This window comes from Hesperophylax consimilis, chromosome 18, assembly GCF_061612785.1.
Source record: "Hesperophylax consimilis isolate HC1 chromosome 18, BYU_Hcon_1.0, whole genome shotgun sequence".
Lineage (NCBI taxonomy): Eukaryota > Metazoa > Arthropoda > Insecta > Trichoptera > Limnephilidae > Hesperophylax > Hesperophylax consimilis.
This window is the reverse complement of record NC_142853.1, coordinates 9925951-9945694: the sequence shown is the minus strand read 5'-3', so window position 1 is coordinate 9945694 and position 19744 is coordinate 9925951. Positions and strand designations below refer to the sequence as shown.

The window sequence follows — 19744 nt, the reverse complement described above, 5'->3', positions numbered from 1 at the left end:
ACAAGGACAGCATACCTACCTGACGCCTGTGCTCTAAAGATTGCAGTCCGTTTGTTAAGATTGGGGAATCTATCAAACGGACCGCCCGTTTTTGCACAAAGTCAAGGGTTTTTTTCAGGTATTTAGGGGCTCCGGACCAGAGATGGCTGCCAAATTCGACAGTAGGGCGCACTTGCGATTTGTATAGGGTCAGCAGTTGTGTACTATTAAAGTATCTGCGGGCCCTGTACAATACGCCCAGCTTCTGAGAGGCCAGCTTTACTCTGGCTTCGATGGAGCCCCCATACCTGAGCTGGTCACTTATAGTTACACCAAGCATATCAATGGAAGGCCTGTTCGGAAGATTGCTTCCGTTGAAGGAGACTAGATTATCATTTAGATCCCTTTTAGACGTAATCAGACAGGATTGGGTCTTTGAAACATTAAATTCGACGAGATTACTTTTACCCCAGGAGGAAATACTCTCGAGATAACCGTCCATTCTCTGCTTCAAAGCCCTCCGAGCCGTTGGAGTTTGTGTGCCCTTTGGGGGCTTGTCAAACAAAAAGCTATCATGAACTGTACTGTCATCCGCGTAACAATGAATCGGTGCACATGTCAAAAGGAAAAAAAAAAAGGTTTAAGACAAAGAAAAAAAAAACATTTGTATAATTTATTATTTGTCACAGAAGATATCATAATTTTAATGATTTTTCTTGTGCAGTTCGGCTAAGAAAAAACTTGCCGGGTTTTGTAATTCCTCCTTTTTACAACATGGATCTCTGGAACACTGTACACTTCACTCTTTCCATTCTTTACGGACCATTGCACACCATAAAAGAAAAGTATTATTTTTTTAATAAGACAATAAGACAAGGTTTTTATGCATAGCAAAAAGGATAACATTTATTTTTACTCGGGAGATATTTTCAATTTGTATGGATATTTCAGGCGACTAATTATTGCTTATAATAATTTGTTATAAAAGAAAAGACTTAAATAAATTCTGGTAAACTCAGACAGTCAAACATTTGTAATAGTCGAAAACATTTTGAAGGATTGTTGGTTGTTTTTGCAGAATGACGGCTCTATTGAAGACCTCAGACAGCTGGGAACTAAAAGCCGCACCAAGATTTTATCAGTTATTGATGGACGCCGAGCACAAAACTGCACCATTCTACTTTCAAAGCTCAAAATGACCGATGAGGAAATTTGCAGGTACATAAAAATATATATTATTATTAATAATATTTATCAACATTGATTCAGTCTAATGAGTTACGAATCCGTTTACACCTTTTTCCCGCCTGTCTGAAAACATGTGTTAGAGTGTACTACATCAACCAATTTAGTAATAAGAGATTATGATTTATTACCAAAACAATAAAACGTGTTTTATACGATATCTTCATGACCCATTATTTAAGCAGCAATTATCATATCAGTAATCTTACTAATACTCAGAGACTCAGAGACACACTGTAGTGAAATCACTAAAATCAAGTAAAATCACTTTTCTGAAGTCAGACAATGATGATCATTCTCTGATGTTGTTAAAATATAAATTAATATGCTTTGTTTTTTTCTAGAGCAATATTGTCAATGGATAGCGGAGAGCAACTCCCCATCGACATGGTGGAACAACTCCTGAAGTTTACTCCGAGTGCTGAGGAAACAGCACTGCTCGAGGAACACCAGGATGAGCTAGACAACTTGGCCAGAGCTGATCGATTCCTCTATGAAATATCAAAGTAAGTTTTCCTACTTTGCAAAAATTATTTCAGACAGGTATATTGTTGTTTGCATTGTTTTGCAGTGGATGGAGAATCATACCAACGATTCGGCATTCGGCAATGTAATTCTAAAAAATTCTTTATAGACAAAAAATTAACTGTAAATTGTTAATTTTTTTTTTTTTGGATAAAAAGTAACACCACTTCCACGGATAGTGCCGCGTATTATGTGTCGTAGTTTTTCTTTCTCCTGAACAAATATTTGTTTTACGTCATACTTGAATGATATTTATATGTTTAACCTTTCCGGGAGTAAGTTATGTAATGCTGGCCGTGCTCTGGGGAGTGAGTTTTTTTTACAAAAATAAAAAAAATATATTTTTTGATTAAATTTTATGATAGTATGCAAAATAAATAACAACCAATATCTCTGTCGATAATGATGTAAAATGTTTAAAATTGGTATAAAGTAACAGTAATATGCCCATAGATAGCAATACGATGCATATTTACAGAATATGCCTCGAATATGAATGTATCATACGTATCCAGACCTCCAGAATATTTCAAGAGAATTCATATTTACGCCAAAATCACAAAAACACTTCAACCCCGAAACCGCTTGATACCGTGTCGCCGACACATTTGGAAATCTTTACATCAAAATAAGTCAATCAAATGATGTATTATATGTGATTAATCAAGATAATTACATAGCAATATAATAGCAGAACCTGAAACACATCTGAAAATAATCATCCAGCACCTCCCTCGGACACACCAACCCACGAAGTGACCACGGCTAGGAAGGCTACTCAGTATTTACGTAGGACCCCCTCCACTACTCCCCGGATGGAATTCCATGATGGCCGCCGTCTCCAACCAATCACAGCCCAGCATGTCACCTTGACTTTCTTATCAAACACTGATAACAGATTCAAATGTGATTAATTGTGATATCATCAGACTGGATTTACGGGAAAAAGATGCAAGATATAACTACGAAATAAATATCAACATCAAGAAATGATTATATACTAATATAATAACATGAATAATTATATCTAACTATATTTGTTACCCTTTGGGAAATGTTCAAACCAAAGATATTTAACTTCAAACCCAATATGAAAACTTGTATAATTATTTATAAAATAAATAAACGGGACTGCGGGAGATGGTTTTGGTAGATTGAACTGACTTGGTGAAAGGTATCATATTAAAATATAACTTTCCTCTCAACAAGATAATTGCAGAGAGGAAAAATACCTAACCACTTTACTCCTCACGAAAGAGGATAGAACGCCTCCGAAAGGGTTCGATTTGAAAACGTTCTATAAATAGAGAACCGAATTCCATACAAAGTCAGTTCAACAACTACCTCTGAAAGAGAATCCTCTCTCCTGGAGAACCATCTCCAAGTCTCCAAAAGTCTCAAGAAATATTTTCAAGTGTTTTATTCAGTAGTAAATTCAGTTTTTGCCAAGTATTAAATTCTTTTCGTCAGTTCAGATCTGGAAATAAATTCCTCTCTGATCGTGGCTTTAAACTCTACCACGAACTTCTACAACATCTACAACCTCTACCAACGCTGACAAGTGTACCCAGCTACCTTCGTATCTACAGTTATTGTTCGGACAGTATATTGTTTCGTACAATGAATATGCAACCCCTGTCGTCCATAGCCGTCCATACTCCTTTGGCGAAAGTGTGTACCGTCGTCCATTAGCGTCCATACTCCCGGAAAGGTTAACACATTATTCGACTTCAGTATTAATTTGATTATTGTTGCAGTTTGCATGGCACCATGCTTTGTGCCATCTGTGTTGTCTCATAGCCGCATTCAGTAATAAAAACTGACTGAGAACTAAATTCAAATACACATACAAGATAATCATCATCACGACACTACTCCCGGGGTGGGATTTGGCCCTCCTGGCTGCGGTCTCTCACCATTCATCTCCAGTCCACCGTCCTTCCCGTCCAGCTCTAATTCTCGTCCACGGTGTCTACCCACCTCTTTCTCAGTCTGCCTCTGAACCTCTTTCACTAGGATAACCATTTGATCATAACTTTGCATTCTATCATCTAGCACAGACTGACTCAAAGTGGGCGATAACGCCCCCTTGTGGGCGATAACGCCCCCTTGTTTGCGCTAGAGTCTTTCAGGGGGTCAGTAGAAGGCTAGAGGAGAGACGGCAGACAAATTTTATTTATAAAAGTCTGACAGAATCTAGCCGAATTAAATAATAATAGTTTGTTTTACTGCCTTTTAACATTTTTTTTTAATAACAAAACAGGGTATTCGCCACTTTGTTAGTTAGTTTTTAAGTAATTAAAACACTAATAATGGAATTATATCTTTTCTATCACCATCATTGGTTCCTGAAAGTTTGCATGGAAACTATATCGGACTATCCACCTTCAGTTCGTGCTGTGTTTGTGGCAATCACGTTCTAACAAGTATTTGTTAAACAACGCAATTTTTACGACCCTACATGAATTTACATGATTAACTTACTTGTTCTAACTTGCTCCCACCCTATTTATCTTATCCATATAATAATGCATGTTTAAAAAATATATTTGCATTAGCTGTTTTTAAGATACGCAACAGATGGTAATGTAAAAAGGTAAGTTAAAAAATATGGGGGGCAATAGATTTTTTTTTAATATCAAGGGTCGAAATAAGTTTGCGAACTTGTGATCTAGCATGTACACAAGACATAAATATACAATGTTAAGATTACAAGATTAAATTATTTAGTTCTAATACAAATATGTATCTTCTTCTCTCCCAGGATCCCCCACTACCGGGAGCGTGTACGGTCCCTCCTGTTCAAGAAGCGCTGGGGAGCCAGCAGCGCTGAAGTAGCGGCAAGAGCGGCTGCAGTGCTGAGGGCCTCGAGGCAGGTGGCGCGATCACGCCGGCTGCGAAGACTGCTAGAAATAGTGCTGGCGCTGGGCAACTACATGAACAGGTGGGAACCAAGCTTTAAAAATACCTGAATAAAACATTTGACTCCGTGTAGAAACAAGCGGTCAGTTTGATGGATTCAACTGTCACAAACAGATCGCAGTCTTTGGCCTTGCTTATGATATTTCAATGAGGAACTAGAGTTATTGATCCCTTTATATCAGAAACCATTGCGAAACCCGCCTAACATATGTACACTGTTGTCATTTTCCACGTTAGAATGGGTCACTTCTCCAACTTGTTCTTGTATTCATTAGGTCTACTGTGGAATGATTTTCCGGCCTATGTGTTATGTCTTCCTACTACAATATTAGTTATTTATTTGGTAATGTATCTTTGCTCCACGACATGACTCCCCACAGCTGCTATTTAATCCTTTTTTTTTACCAAATGCAGAACATTGGCAGCACAGTTGAATAATTAGTGTTTTTATATCCTGTTTAAATTTCCTAAAGCTATTGGCGCTTCCCACTCCAAACAGCTGCGTGTGTCTCTCGAGGGGGCAGTGTTTTGTTAATTGCGAATTTTCTCTCATTCCATACAACATGTATTTATTTATTCTCTTTTGTGTGGTTGAGGAGAGTTGGTGGAGGTCATAATGGAAAAATGCTGAAGTTATTTTAGCCAGTAGATGACATCAGGAGATTGGCTTCCTGTGAAGTGGGCAATCTTCTAAAATATGTATTATGTGCTGTAATTTGACTTCCATATGTATTAAATATAATTGTGACTTGGCCTATCTGTTTCCAGAGGTGCTCGTGGCAATGCCTCAGGTTTCCGCCTGGCCTCGCTCAACAGACTGGCTGACACCAAGTCTAGTCAGGCGCGCAATACCACACTGCTGCACTACCTGGTGCAGATATTGGAGAGTCGGGTAAATACCACTTTGCTTTGATCAATTGAACAACTTGAACAATATAGTAATTAATCTCCGAGTTAGGATTACTTCACTTAATGTAATATCTTTGCCTATTATAAAGTGCCCTTTACATGAAGGTTTTACTGTGATATTGGGATGATGGAACAACAATAGTGAATTAGACTTTTTACACAATGCATATTTTTGCCATTTAGATCTTCGATTGCGTTGTAAAACTTGTGTTACTTACACAAGAATTTTGTTCATTTGTGCGGTTGGCTGTGCGTGCTACGACGGTCTAAACCTCCAAGAAAAAAAAGGTTTTAAAATTGTTTCAATAATACAAAATCATTTCAATTCTTTTCTAACCTCAAAAAATAACAGTTCAAGGATGTGCTCCTTCTGGAAGAGGATCTCCCCCATTGCCGAGAGGCCTCAAAGGTGTCCCTGGGGCAGCTGGAGAAGGACATGGCCACCCTGAGGGCTGGCCTGGCAGACATCCGTCGCGAGATGGAGCACCAGCGCTCACAGCAGAGCCTGCAGCAGGACAGATTCCTGCCAGTCATGGAGGACTTCTACTCCGGGGCCAGCTGCAGGTTCGCGGAGCTGGAAGATCAGTTCCAGGTAAGGGACCCAAAGAACATGGTATTTACCCAGTGCAGGTTTTACAAACACTTTGTCCTACAAGCGAGTGCTGTAAGTTATGCTTTAACACAAGGAAATTCTACGCGAAAGGGCCTATTTTAAACCGGGGCCTGCAAGTTTATAGTAAATCTGACATTGCTGGCTTTACATTTATACAGAGTGGAACAAAAGTAATCACCCTATTGGAAAACGCTATAACTTTTACAAATGGCGCCAAATGTCAATTCGGTTTTGACATTTGTGAAGTAAACAAACGCACAATTTAAATCAACATGACATGAATCGGTTTACTCCGCAAAGACGCGGAATAACAAGCAGTACCAAAGTTTATCGTAAAAAAAAAAATTACAGCAAAAGAACATTAGGTGATTACTTTTGCCCCTATATATAAACAGTCTTATGTTGGGGTGTTCCTAATAACCATCAAATAATTGACGAAGCATTTGTAATTTTTAATATTCTAATGATCTCCACTAACCGTTTTGGTGCTATTTTTATTTTTAAGTATGTACGTAATTTTCTACAGTTTTAGGATTAAAAAGTATTGTATTAAATAAAAATGCAAAAACTTTGACAAATATCAACAAAATTAATGATTCTTTTTGCAATTAAACAAGTTAAGAATGATATGTTATGCTTCTCATAAAAAAACTACAGATTTACAACTACAAAAAATATTAAATATAGAATTCATGGACCATGTATGTAGTCCCTTTTTACAATGAGTGCATCTGAGGTTGGATTGCCTTATCTCGTTGGAACCCCTTTTCCAGTTCGTTTTAGCAGGAAAGCTTTTGTCAAACAAAGGTCTCGTCGTCCATCGTCAGTGTCGCTGTCTTTTGATACATCGTCCGCAATAGAACTAACATCCGACATGGTGAAAAATATGGATTATCTTTTTGGGTGTATTTATTCTAACAGGATAAACAACAAATAGAGTTATTAAGACATGCGCCAACTGCAATATACTGCTCTAAAATGTAACGCGTGCTCAAAGACCAACAAATGTGCTTTAAAGCACGCAGGGCCGTAGCGCCGCGTCGCAATTGTCGTGAGTAAGTCTTGCAGCGCGATAGTGCTGGATAGGACTCTAATGGTTAAACACCTATTCTCGAGCCATTTTGGCTTTTGATCAATTTATGATAAACTTTTCAACATAACAGTCATGTTGTTAAGCTTCAGTTGATGTAAATTTTATCTTAATCTAAATTCGGCCGGGAAACGGCGCTTAATGGGAATTTTTCAAATGTCAATGTAAATGGTGCTGAACTTTGATTTGATTGTCATCAAATTTAATGTGATGGATAATAAACCCAAATAATGGACCTTGATAAACCTTTACTATTAGACTGTAAATTAATCTGGTCACCTCTTCCCCAGGACATGAAGTCTCGTTTCGAAGGAGCCGTACGCCTGTTTGGCGAGGACGCGGCCACAACTCAGCCGGAGGAGTTTTATGGCGCGCTGGAGGCTTTCCTCACAGCGCTGGCCGAGGCGCGCGCAGAGAATCTGGCCACCAGGAGAAGGCACGAGGATGATGAGAAGAGGTTGAAGCAAGAACAGGAGGTAATATTGATATTATGCACTTTATGTTTTTTTTAGCAACAGCCGGAAAGTCATCGTCCTTCTTTGAACTTTTGCATGTGCGCGAGATCAGCCTGCAAAATACTTCGTAATAACCTCGATGCCTCAGCATTCTGGGACGCTGTTCCCGAATTAGGTGGCTTGTGTGGTGGATGGAGCATCTTGCATACCATTTATAAATTTGCATATTTATGTTATTACAATTTGATAGTGTGAAACTTTTGAGTTTAAGAATCAAGTTGCAATAGTGTGTGTGTGATAAGTACAAGGCTGGCCCTGTGCTTTACTAGCGCCAAGCGCCGTTTGGCTCATGTCCTTTACTTGGATAAGTAAAGTGCTAATATGAATCCAGCAGTGTTGAGAGTGAGACAGAAATAATTTATTGTATAAAAGTAGTTACACTTTCATCCATAATCATTAAATCGCGTAAATAATAAATTGTGTGTCATTGTGAACCTACAGGGTAACTACAAAAAGTCGTACAAACCAGCCATAATTTAACAGATAATGTGATTTGTAATGTTATCTAGGGTTTAGAGCTCGAAATAACTGCATTTCGTGACAGCCGAAATCAAACGAACCCTTATCATCTTATCCGTGTTAGTTTGAAGTATGGCATTTTTACTGAGTGTTCTTTCAAAGATATTATAATATATGTCAAACGTAGTACTTAACTAAGAACAATTAAATTAACAGGACGATGTGTTGGTTTTACTGTAACATATCATTCCATATTGATAATATTCTATATTTCCAGCTCAAAAAACGCACAATGGAGAGAAAGCAAGCGTCTAGTCTTTTATCATCGGTATCCAAGTCCCTCGGGCTTAGCAAGTCCTCGAGTCAGTCAAACGGCACGGCCAACGGCACCACTACCATCCACATCAACGGGGACGGCGGCAAGGACACCACCGGCTCCAACGGCCAGGCCAAGGGAGAATTCGACGACCTCATATCGGCCCTCAGAACGGGTGATGTCTTCGGCGAGGATATGGCCAAGTTCAAAAGGGCCAGGAAGGGATCCAAAGCCAGCGGCAAGGGAAGAGATTCCCCTCCGAGAGCCATTTGCAGAGAAGACTCGAGAGAAAGGGCGCAAGTCGGAGGAAGAAATTAAAATAAGTCACCATTATGTTTATGATGATGCTGTACATACAATATTATTTATAAAACTTATTATTATTGCTTGAACAAACTTTATATTAAAAAGCATTGATCTGTATGTACTATTATTGATAAATAGTAGTAATAAAAACACGTATTTCTAAGATTTTTAAATACATTTTAGTCATCATTGAACTTTAATATATAAAATATGCAACCAAAACAAATTAATATTGATTGAAATAAATTGATAAGCATATTATACAGATTATTCCATTTTATTTTGGATTCAAAGTACTTATGGGAATATGAATTCTTAATGGGAACTCACAAATTTTTTACTTTGATTGCATTTGACAGTCCGTTTTCACGGTGTTTAAAAAATATTATTATTTTGTAATAATTGCATGTGAAATGATTAATTAGTTTAATATATTGCTAGTATGTATTTTAATGAAAACATTGAGAATTGTCAACTTGGAATTGATTCATAATTTCTAATTTTATGTTCCTATTGTCGTAGGAAGGAGAATTGAACAATATTTTTATTTGAAAGGTTGATGATTCTTTTAAAAGAAATATCGAATAATGCATTTGTCCCATAGGGATTAAAAGAGATTCATTGTTATGCTTTTGAATCTCAAAATAAGAAAATAAATAAATTCATGCTAAAACTAAAATAATTGTAATGTGACAATTTTGAATACAAATAATATATCTCATAATGAAATAAATTTGTATTGTATATTATGTTTTTGATCAAATTTAATAACATATTTTGGGTTACCAGCTGTGAAGAATATTGAATTTATTGCGGTAGTATGGTAATAAAACAAAATACTTCTACATTTAAAATTATTAGTAGTTCTAGGAAATGTTGCCATAATGTTGTACTAAAATTAATTTTTTAAATATTTACATGTCAGATATTTTATCTATTCTGAATATTAGCATTTCACAATTTTTATTGATAATATATGTTATTAGTTGTCGTTCTGTGAAGATTTTTAGCGTATCAGTAGATTTCCATTTTAAATAATATATTACTGTAATCATCAATGTGTAGAATGTCTGTTCAAACAGAATGTGTGTTTTTTTATTATACTTATATAAATAAGTTTTTACAGTCAAGATTTTTAATGCATTAATTCTGCTGAAGTTGTTGCCGATTCTCAAAACAATATTACCCAAAATTGTAAAACGATAAATTTTTAAATCAACATCACCATCACTATTTTCATATCGTAGTGGGATTTGGCCTCCTCCACGAGATCTCCACTGATTGCGGTCCTCCAGGCAGTCCTTAGTCCTTTCAGACCAGCTCCAATTCTCTCCCATGCAGTCTTTCTACCTCTTCTTCGATCTGCCTCTAGGTTCCTTCCCCTAAATATTAAAATGAGAATGGAAATCAAAAAACCTTCATACATTATATATATTAAAACAGCATCTAATAATTTTTCACAATTGCATTATGTCTATTCCTTTTGATTTTTTTGAAATCAGAATGCTTTGGGGTAAAAATTAATGTCTTTATTTTGTATTGCTTACATTATGCGAGACAAAATATATCAACAGGGACAGTTTTCAAAATAGAGTTTAAAATATTCACAATGCATTAAATTAATAATCCTTGATATTTAAATAAACTTTGTGACTGAGATAATTTTAATCAACACCTAATAATATAAAACGATGTCTAATAATTGAATAAAGGACTTTTTTGCGTAATTTTTTTAATAGAAGTAAAAATATTGTAGAAATTTTGTAATATTTGAATTTATATTGATAGCAAACGGCACAAACCATTTACAAATATTATAAGTAATGGGTGAATAATAAAATGTTGCCTTTGTATGCAGGAGATGTTGTTCTTAGAATAAAGTAACTCAATATGGGTACATAACATAACTAGACTTTAACTAGAATTTTTGACTTTACAATTTTTTTAAATGCATACCTACTTAAATCAAACACGTTTTTCCAAGTAAATTCTGTACAAAAAAAACAGTGCTTCAAATTTATGTTAACCTTTTCGATGCCATGCATAGAAAATATAAACGCCTGATGCCGTGGACATCAATGTTTGTACATTATACTGATTGATGAACTCAATACTTATATTGTCCAGGGACAAAAAAGAATTCAGTGCATTTTTCAAGCGGCATACGTCATCTATTGTAATGGCCCAAATCTATCGTACAACCTATGTTAATAAACAGTTAACTGCGGATTTGCCGTTGAAACAATCTTTAAAAACATAAAAATTAATGGCAGTAATTGAATAATTCATAACAACTGTCACCATTCATTAAGTGAAATTATACATGGACGTTTGATGTACGAGTAGTTAGAGAGAAATGTAAACAAAAAAGCTTGACAAGGATTGGGTTAAATACATAAATGATGGTTAATTTTGTAATCAGTAAATAAGTAGTCCAATTCAAAATACGTATCTTTAGCTAATAAAATGCTTTCTACTACTGAACAAAGCTGCAAAAATTGCTTAAAAATCAAATATTATCTTTACCATTCTTATTATTAATAATAATAATATCATATATTATGTAAATGTATATTTTTATGTGTGAAAGAGATTTACACGAATGGGTGAAAATGTTGCAATATTGAACCAACTCTTGAAATAACTTTTTTTATATTTTCATTAACATCGTCCAATCATACCAGTTTAAAATAAAGTGTTTAAATTAATTTGTTATTTAACAGATATATCTGCGTAGTTGTCTAAAGTATTGGGTCTACATCCAGGAATCGCAGGTTCAATCCCCTGATGTATTTGCAGTAATTGAAATGTTGGACGTTTATTATTAACCTTCATATGAAGTGTAAATTGTAGATCAAAGGGTTTGAATCATCCATCCATTTAAATTTGTTGATCCACCTGTGTTTAATCTTTATTATCAACAATTTTTAGATTATGACATTCATAATTTTAAATTTATTCCAACAAATTTTATGAATCTTCCACAACGGAATTGCTAAATATGAAATAAAAAATAAGTCTGGTTAACTAAGTTAATTAATTAATTGTAACAATTAAGACTTTTAATACATAATGTCACAACTACAACGATCTTTTGAAAACATGCACTTCTGCTCTAAATTGTAAAAAAAACTAAGCTGAATCCGAGGCATTGAAAACCAATATTTCTAATTTACAGTTTTGCACACCAATATTTCTAATTTACAGTTTTGCACACCAATATTTCTCATTTACAGTTTTGGAAACCACTATAATCTAATTAACAGATATTGAAATCAAATATGCAATTTCGGGAACCAATATGTCTAATTTAAAGTATTGGACAGCAAAATTTGGAATTAAACGTTTTGGACACACTATATTTGTAATTTACAGTTTAGTACACCAATATAAAATGTAATTTACAGTTTGGAGCATAATCGACTGACTTATTGAATTGGAAAATATTCGCACAGTTTTGGATTGAATTTCTTCTCAAGTAACTTTTAATGTTCCACACATTTTATAATTTTATATTATGGAAGTGTGGTTGGCTTTTGTATTTTTGTAAATATTTTTAATATAGTAGAAATATGTATACATGTTAATCACATATTTAGTGAAATACAATATTAAAAAATACTACAACCTTTCATTTTACACAAATTTAATAAATTATATATTCAATTCTCTTCATGAATATATAATATATCTCCGGGTTTCTCACAAACTCTCTTATTAAATAAAACTCCGCCCAAACAAATCACTTGGACTTTTAATGTGGTCGATTGACAATCGGCTCTGAGGTCTTAATTAGCAGGCGGTTGGAATAATGTGGCCCCTACCTTAAGGCCCCTTAGTAAGCGTTCAAAGATGAAAGGGAGATATGTAATTACGAATGTTAGAGGGAGCACACTTATATTAAAAAATGATAATAATTAAGCGAAAATGGTGAAAATATTTAATAAAACACAACTCGTTTTTAATAGAGCAAAAATCTCTCCACAAATGCTTTAGTTTCATTTAAAGATACACTGCGATTTTTTTCATGCCTATAACATATTAAATAACAACAAAACTTTTTTAAATATTTTTTGTTATTATTATTTATACCCGCTAAACTGCCAAAGCAGTTTGTCAGCAGGTCAGTTTAACAATATTAATATATTACTAAATCATACAAATAACGAGAAATCACAATATTTAAAATAGATACAGAAGAATTTAAGTAAGAACTTAAATAATTACAAAACAGAGCCATATATAAAAAAGAAACAATAGAATAACTTTTAACTTACTACAATACAAAATAATAAAATACAAAGACAGTCAGTTGTAACACAGGCAAATTACTCATATTCATATATATACATATGCATAAGATTATAAACAATATAAGTTTCAATTTTTATTCAATTTTTATGTCCATTGGAATCTAATATGGTAGGCACAAGATAAGAGAAAGTCCGCTGTCCGTATTTATTTATAATTTTTGGAATGGACATACCTTCATTTCTATTGAATCTTGTGTCATATGCATGATCTACTTTTTCTTTGTATATTGAATCTGACGTTATGTTTTGACATGTAATTTTAAACCATAATATTCCTCGAACAGATAATACGTTAACTGACTCATATAATAATTTTATATCTCTTCTTTGTGCATAAATACGTTTGTTTACCAAAAGCTTAGTCATAGAGTTTTGAATTGATTGGATGTAACCTATATTTGTATTGCAGGAGTTTCCCCAGGACGTTATTCCGTATCTGATTGTAGATTTTTGCTAGTGACAAATAGATTATTTTTAACGTACTTATAGGCATGAAATATTTAATTTTGTAAATTCGCCCCGCAATAGCTCGCAGGCGTTTGCAGATGTTGCTAACGTGTGTATCCCATTTCATATGCGCATCTACAGTTATCCCCAAATATACTTACGTTTGTACCAGTTCAATGGTTCCACATTTACAGGACTGTGAAGAATTGTGTATACACTCAGATGTATGCGACTTTATTACAGGCGTGATGGTGTATTTAGCATGTGGAGATCGTATATGCATCAAATTAGTCTTTTTGGAATTTATTATTAGGCCGGCATCATGTGACCATTTCTGTAAAGAAAAGAAATCATGCTGCATGAGTTTTATTGCAATAGATAAATCTTCATGCGAAATGACTAGCGCCTTATCATCAGCATAAACGTAATGCTTAACAAAGGTGAAAATTTTTTTCATGAGTGAAACAAATATTATGTATAATGTTGGCCCGAGAATTGACCCCTGCATAGGGTTGCCAGATGATAATTTGATAAAGGAGGGCAGATGGGTCCAAAAAGGAGGATTTTCTGTAAAAAAAGGAGGACATTCAGAAATTAAACGAATTTTTTATATTTTTTTATTTTATTTTAATCATATTTAGCTGAGCTGCCAATTTTGGAAAGAAGTTCTTGGTTTTTTAACAAAAAATTATAAAAATCTTCACATTTCATGTTTTTGAAGTTGTATTGAGTAAGAAATAAAGATTTAACTGACTGCACACTTAGTATATTCCTCTCTTTGCTCCACTGAGTAATCAGTGAAAAAACTCTTTCACATTTGCGTTATGTGCGCTTATACAAAAATAAAACTCGCAGATCTTGAGCAGTTGTAAGAAAAATTCAATGTTTTTAACACTTTTGAAGTAGATTTACCACTGCTTGTGCAACTTAAAATCATAATATGCTTCATCTTCATCTGATTTTGATTTAAGAAATGAAATCAAGTTACGTAGTTCGTAGCTACGTGTCTTTTTAAAGCAATAGTGCCCTTGTTGTCCACATTCACATGGTAGTCGTAAACAGAACATTTTTGGCTTCAAAGTAGTCTCGCCCGCTGGTAAAACACGGGTATTTGGCTGTTTTATTAACATTTTGGATGTTTAGCAAAAAGGAGGACTTACAGTAGGTAAGGGAGGACGGAGGACAAAACATAGAAAAGGAGGACATGTCCTCCTTTTGGATACCATCTGGCAACCCTACCCCTGCAGGACTCCTGTTGACATATATTTAGCTTTGCTGTAAGTTTGAAAGAGTTTCACTTTAATTTGTCAATTGTTTTAAATAATTTTCGCAGCTTACTTTGCTTTTTTTTTTTACTGAGGGAATTTTATATAATTAACGTTTTGGCGTTATAATTGTGTAAATATTATCTTAAAAAATAACATATGTTTTTTGGAAACTTAAAAACATAAAGAGTTAATAAGAAATTTGTTATAAATCTGTAGAAATTTGGTATGCGTTTCATAATTTGGGCGTAACCTTATTTATTACATAGGTACTCGGTCTCTAAATACTTGACAGCTAATCGCCATCTATGGGTAACATAATATAATAATATCTAGTGCCATCTATGGGACAGCTCTTACACTTACACTGGAGGAGAGTGTTATTGGATTGACCGGAATTTCAGTTTATCTTTGCTACAAGAGATATTTCAGAGCCTGACAAGTTATGCCGATTGGATACGATACAAAAAAATACTGAAATACAAATATTCGTACTAGCACACTACATTTCACCAAACTTTGGATTAAAAAAGTGACAGTCAAATTGATATTTCAAAGCTCCATAACTCATGCTGGAAATGACGTTTGAGCCTGAAAATATTTGCACTGACCCAGAGAGAGAAGTGTGTGCAAATTTCATAACACCAGAGGCACCCTACGAGAGTGTATGACGCTTCAGAAAACAGATTTCTTTTTAATAGTTAGGTAGATACCTACTTACGTATTTACTGGGTGTCCGGGGGTAAACTGCGCTAACTTTGGGAGATGATTCCACATGATGGTAGAGTTAAAAAAAACTTTTTTCGATATTCCAATGTTTATTTTCGGATACAAAAATATTTTTCCATTTTCCCGTACAATCGAACTTTTTAACCTAAAAATTACCCTAAAGTGATTTTCGCACAGTAAAATAGGGTTATTGTTGAGAAGTGAGTTAGTTAAGAGCTTCACAGATGCACTCATAGAGGGCAGTGCAAAGAGCTTGCTTGGAAGTCCGTAAGATGGCAGCTAGTGGTCAGTAGTCGCCAGGGCCAGTGAGAATGCTCCCTGACAAACTTACTGTTCCCAGATCTCAATTAGCCAGCTTCTAGTTAGGTCGACTATCGAGTCACCATTGTAATACGCGAAGTATTAATAAATCTCTGATTTTTGAATGAAATGAAAATTTTATGTCACATTTATTGCTCATGTTTAAAATATCGAAATATATGTTTAAAAAAATGTTTATGTGAGTCAAAAAAAGTAAGTCACCTTCGAAGTGTGGCATCATTTATATACAATTTTTATAAACTTATCACAATACGTCCTTGGAGGAAAGGATACACCAATCAAAAAAATGCGATTATGAATATTCAAGTAATTATACCGATATACACTGATATATTTTTCAATATAAATGGCATGAAAATATTATAATAATTGAGGAATTTGTAAAATTTGTTAACATTTTTCTCTGTCTGATAATATCTTTAAAAAAACGGCTTTATAATTCAACTATCAATATGTTTGAATATAACTTATTAGAAACCAACTAATTTGACACGTATTTTCCAAGCGGCATTGTATTCACGCTGCCTGAAAAAAAATCATTAAAAAGATACGAGTAATTTCAGAATTATTATGTAGATGATCAAAGTCTCCCCCTGATTTAAAAGTCGCCCCATATTGTGATACTTCAATGTTATACCTAATGTTGAAACTGTGTAGGAAGATATGTATATAGCATCTCATAATTAGTAATATTAAGGCGAAGCTTAATGCCAAAGCACTGTTTTGATTAATCTTTATAACGAATTGGTGTACATTATGAATACCAAAAAATATGCTTTAGATAAATTGAAGGTTTCCCTATCGTTTCGCTGGAGTAGAATACAAATAAATATATATATTACTCAATAAAAAATATAAATGCAAACTACTAAAAAAAATATTTTTTCAATAGAAATGTATGAACGCATAAAGGAAACTTTTAAAAAATACAGTATTGTAGCTAAAATTAACTGTGACAGTTTCACTTGATTAACTTTTTTGCTTTCTTATAAACTTATTTACAAAATAAATAAAAACCAGTTTTTTTCTTGAAATCAAACGTTTCTAGACTCCGTTGTCAAGCGATTTTAATGCCTATTACCTACGATAAAAGGTAAACCAAGAATATACACATTTTTGGCTTGTAGCTTCCTCTTAAGAGGAAACGCGGGCGCCGAAATTTTTTAAAAATAGGTAGGTTTTCGCATTCCTCTGTCTTCTCCAAAACTGTATTAGACGAAAATATCCTACGTCTGGGCACATTGTTTTTTTTAAAATTCATTGTCAAATTTTTATACTCGGCGATGTTGATGGCGTTAAAACTAGGCAATTTTAAGGATTTTTGGAAAGTAATAACTCTTATAAAAAGCAACTTATCAAAAAACGCAAAACGTAGGAATATGCCAGTGGTTGATATCTACATTACCTTACAACGTATTTGCACTAGTGTCAACATTCAGAGAGGAAATATGGGAATACGTTTTAATAGTCAAAACGTCGCCCGCTTTCCTCTTAATTGGTACAGAATAGTCATAAAATTATCACGGATTACAGTTCCTTTGTTTTCGCAACTGAAATGAATAAATGAATTAAATGTTACAATGAATCACTAGCTGATGACACGAGAAACAGCAGAGCAGCTCGTGTGTTTTCGCCGTTTACCGAAGCACTTAATCCCATCCCGGGCGACTGCAAGATGTGAAATTACCATTTAATACTAAACCCATGAATAAATGTTTGTTGATCTGGCCGCAATGAGATGGAGATGCGATGATTTATAAGAAGAGAATGAGATTCCGATGGGAGAAGGGAAAGTTTCTACCCGCAAAGGGTGAGATTTGCGAAGAAATTCCATTATATTCTTGTTGTTTTTCTTCGGAAGCGATTTGTATACAAATTGAACGCTTAACGTCTAAAACAGCGTTTCCCAAAATGTTTCACTATGCGACATACATAGCTCTAGAGTAGATAGATCATAGAAGTTATAAATTTATCCGATAGATGTAGGTAGTATAATATAGAATCGCCCTTTGAAAGTGGGTACCGATCAGAGATGTGCAAAATGGGTACCCAAAACCATTTGAAATGCAGAATGGAAATGGTTCAAAACTTTTCCATTTGAAAATGCAAAATGCAAAATGGTTTTTAGAAAAGCATTTCAAATTCAAAATGCAAAATACCTATTAAAAAAAAATGCAAAATGGTTTCTCGGATCAAACAATTAAAATAATTATAGAATTTTTAAACAATTTTGTCATTTAATAATGGACATCAATGTAGAACAAACATATTATCCAGCCGAGTTTAAAGACTTTTTGCTAGGTAATGGTGCCCGTGCTAAGAATTTTAGAGCTTTCATCAGACAATACAACAATGCCAGCGCTTTTGCTTCTTTTGGTGCTAAAATTGTCAATGTTCCAGGCAGGGGTCCGTTTTGTTTGAAAATTTCAGGCGAGATATGTCATCTTACTTCAACCACGATGGAGCCAGAAGCAGATCGATCCCCCTCTTATGCTCAGTTATATGTATTTGATTCAGACACGGCAGTCACTCTTCGAATGAATCATCCGGCTAACGTGAATTGTGTCCAGGAAATCATGTCCATTGTAGATAGGGTAATCCGTCAAATTAGTCCTTATGCAGGTAGCTATATGAATCTTCAAACGGCTGTTGAGGAAGAAGAAGCACGTTGCAGAGAAAGCGGTGATCCACGGCGTATCGTTAGTTTGTTGTTTTCGCGTTCTTCATCCGACGATCAGCGGCGATATAATGCTCCATCGAGTCCGAATGATGTCGCTGTGATTTTTGTTCAAGACCATCAAGGCAATCTGCCAGCCGAAATTGATATAGCCGTTTTTCCCAATAATAGGCCTCATAGCACCCATCGCATCAGTATGTTATCTCCAAATTTAGATTCCATGGTCTTTCCTTTGCTATTTCCTTCAGGAGAATGCGCGTGGTCACCAGATCTTCAGCACCACCCAGATTTTGCGACTGGAGTTCGGAAGAATGTCACTTTACTCCAATTTTATTCTCACAAAATTGCTATTAGGCGTGCTATTTTCAACCCCATTCATTCTTCAGGAAAGTTGTTTCAGCAGTACATCGTCAATGACGAGTTTTCCAGCTGAAGGTTGAAGAGTTCATCGATGATATTGTTAAAAGGGAAGTGTTCGGTAAGGTTTTTAGCGTACTTTTACGTAATTGAGGAACAAAAGAGAGGTTTGCCGCATCTTCACGGTTTGTTCACTCTTGGTGATTCAGACAAGTTGTATTCCCCGTCAGATATAGATAGTGTCATCAGTGCAGAGTTACCCGACAGAGAGAGGGATCAGGATTTATATAGGATGATTCTAAAGCATAATATTCACGGTCCATGCGGCGTAGTCAATCCTAACTCAATTTGTATGGTTGACGGGAAATGCTCTAAGAAATTTCCTAAAGCATTTCGCGAAGAGACTGAAGCGGATTTAAACGGCTACCCGGTGTACAAACGGCGTGACAATAGTGCAGAGGATCATTTGTGTCGTAGTCTCAAAGTAGACAATAGGTTTGTCGTGCCCTTCAACTCATATCTGACAAGAAAATTCAACGCCCACATTAATGCAGAAATTTGTTCCTCCGTCGTTGCAATCAAATATATTCATAAGTATCTCGCCAAGGGTCACGATTGTGCTCGCATGGAAATAAGACTTCTTCAGGAAGCAGCTGAGAGCACCAGCAACAGTGCGATCGTTCATGATGAAATTAGTCAGTTTTTGGACTGTAGGTTCATCAGCGCCCCGGAAGCAGCTTGGAATATTCTTGAAAA

At 34.9% G+C, this 19744-nt stretch overlaps 1 protein-coding gene across 2 annotated transcripts in view; it reads left to right on the top strand.

The window, feature by feature from the left end:
- Nucleotides 1-9607, top strand: part of DAAM (disheveled-associated activator of morphogenesis-like protein) — a 160546-nt gene extending 150939 nt beyond the window's left edge. For both annotated transcript variants that reach the window (XM_089642543.1, XM_089642544.1), the window contains exons 13-19: nucleotides 1058-1197; nucleotides 1569-1730; nucleotides 4514-4693; nucleotides 5440-5563; nucleotides 5933-6172; nucleotides 7574-7759; nucleotides 8535-9607. In XM_089642543.1, the coding sequence (XP_089498669.1) occupies nucleotides 1058-1197; nucleotides 1569-1730; nucleotides 4514-4693; nucleotides 5440-5563; nucleotides 5933-6172; nucleotides 7574-7759; nucleotides 8535-8891 (1389 nt within the window). In that variant the 3' untranslated portion in view covers nucleotides 8892-9607. The remainder of the gene's footprint in view (nucleotides 1-1057; nucleotides 1198-1568; nucleotides 1731-4513; nucleotides 4694-5439; nucleotides 5564-5932; nucleotides 6173-7573; nucleotides 7760-8534) is intronic.
- Nucleotides 9608-19744: the final 10137 nt, after the last annotated feature.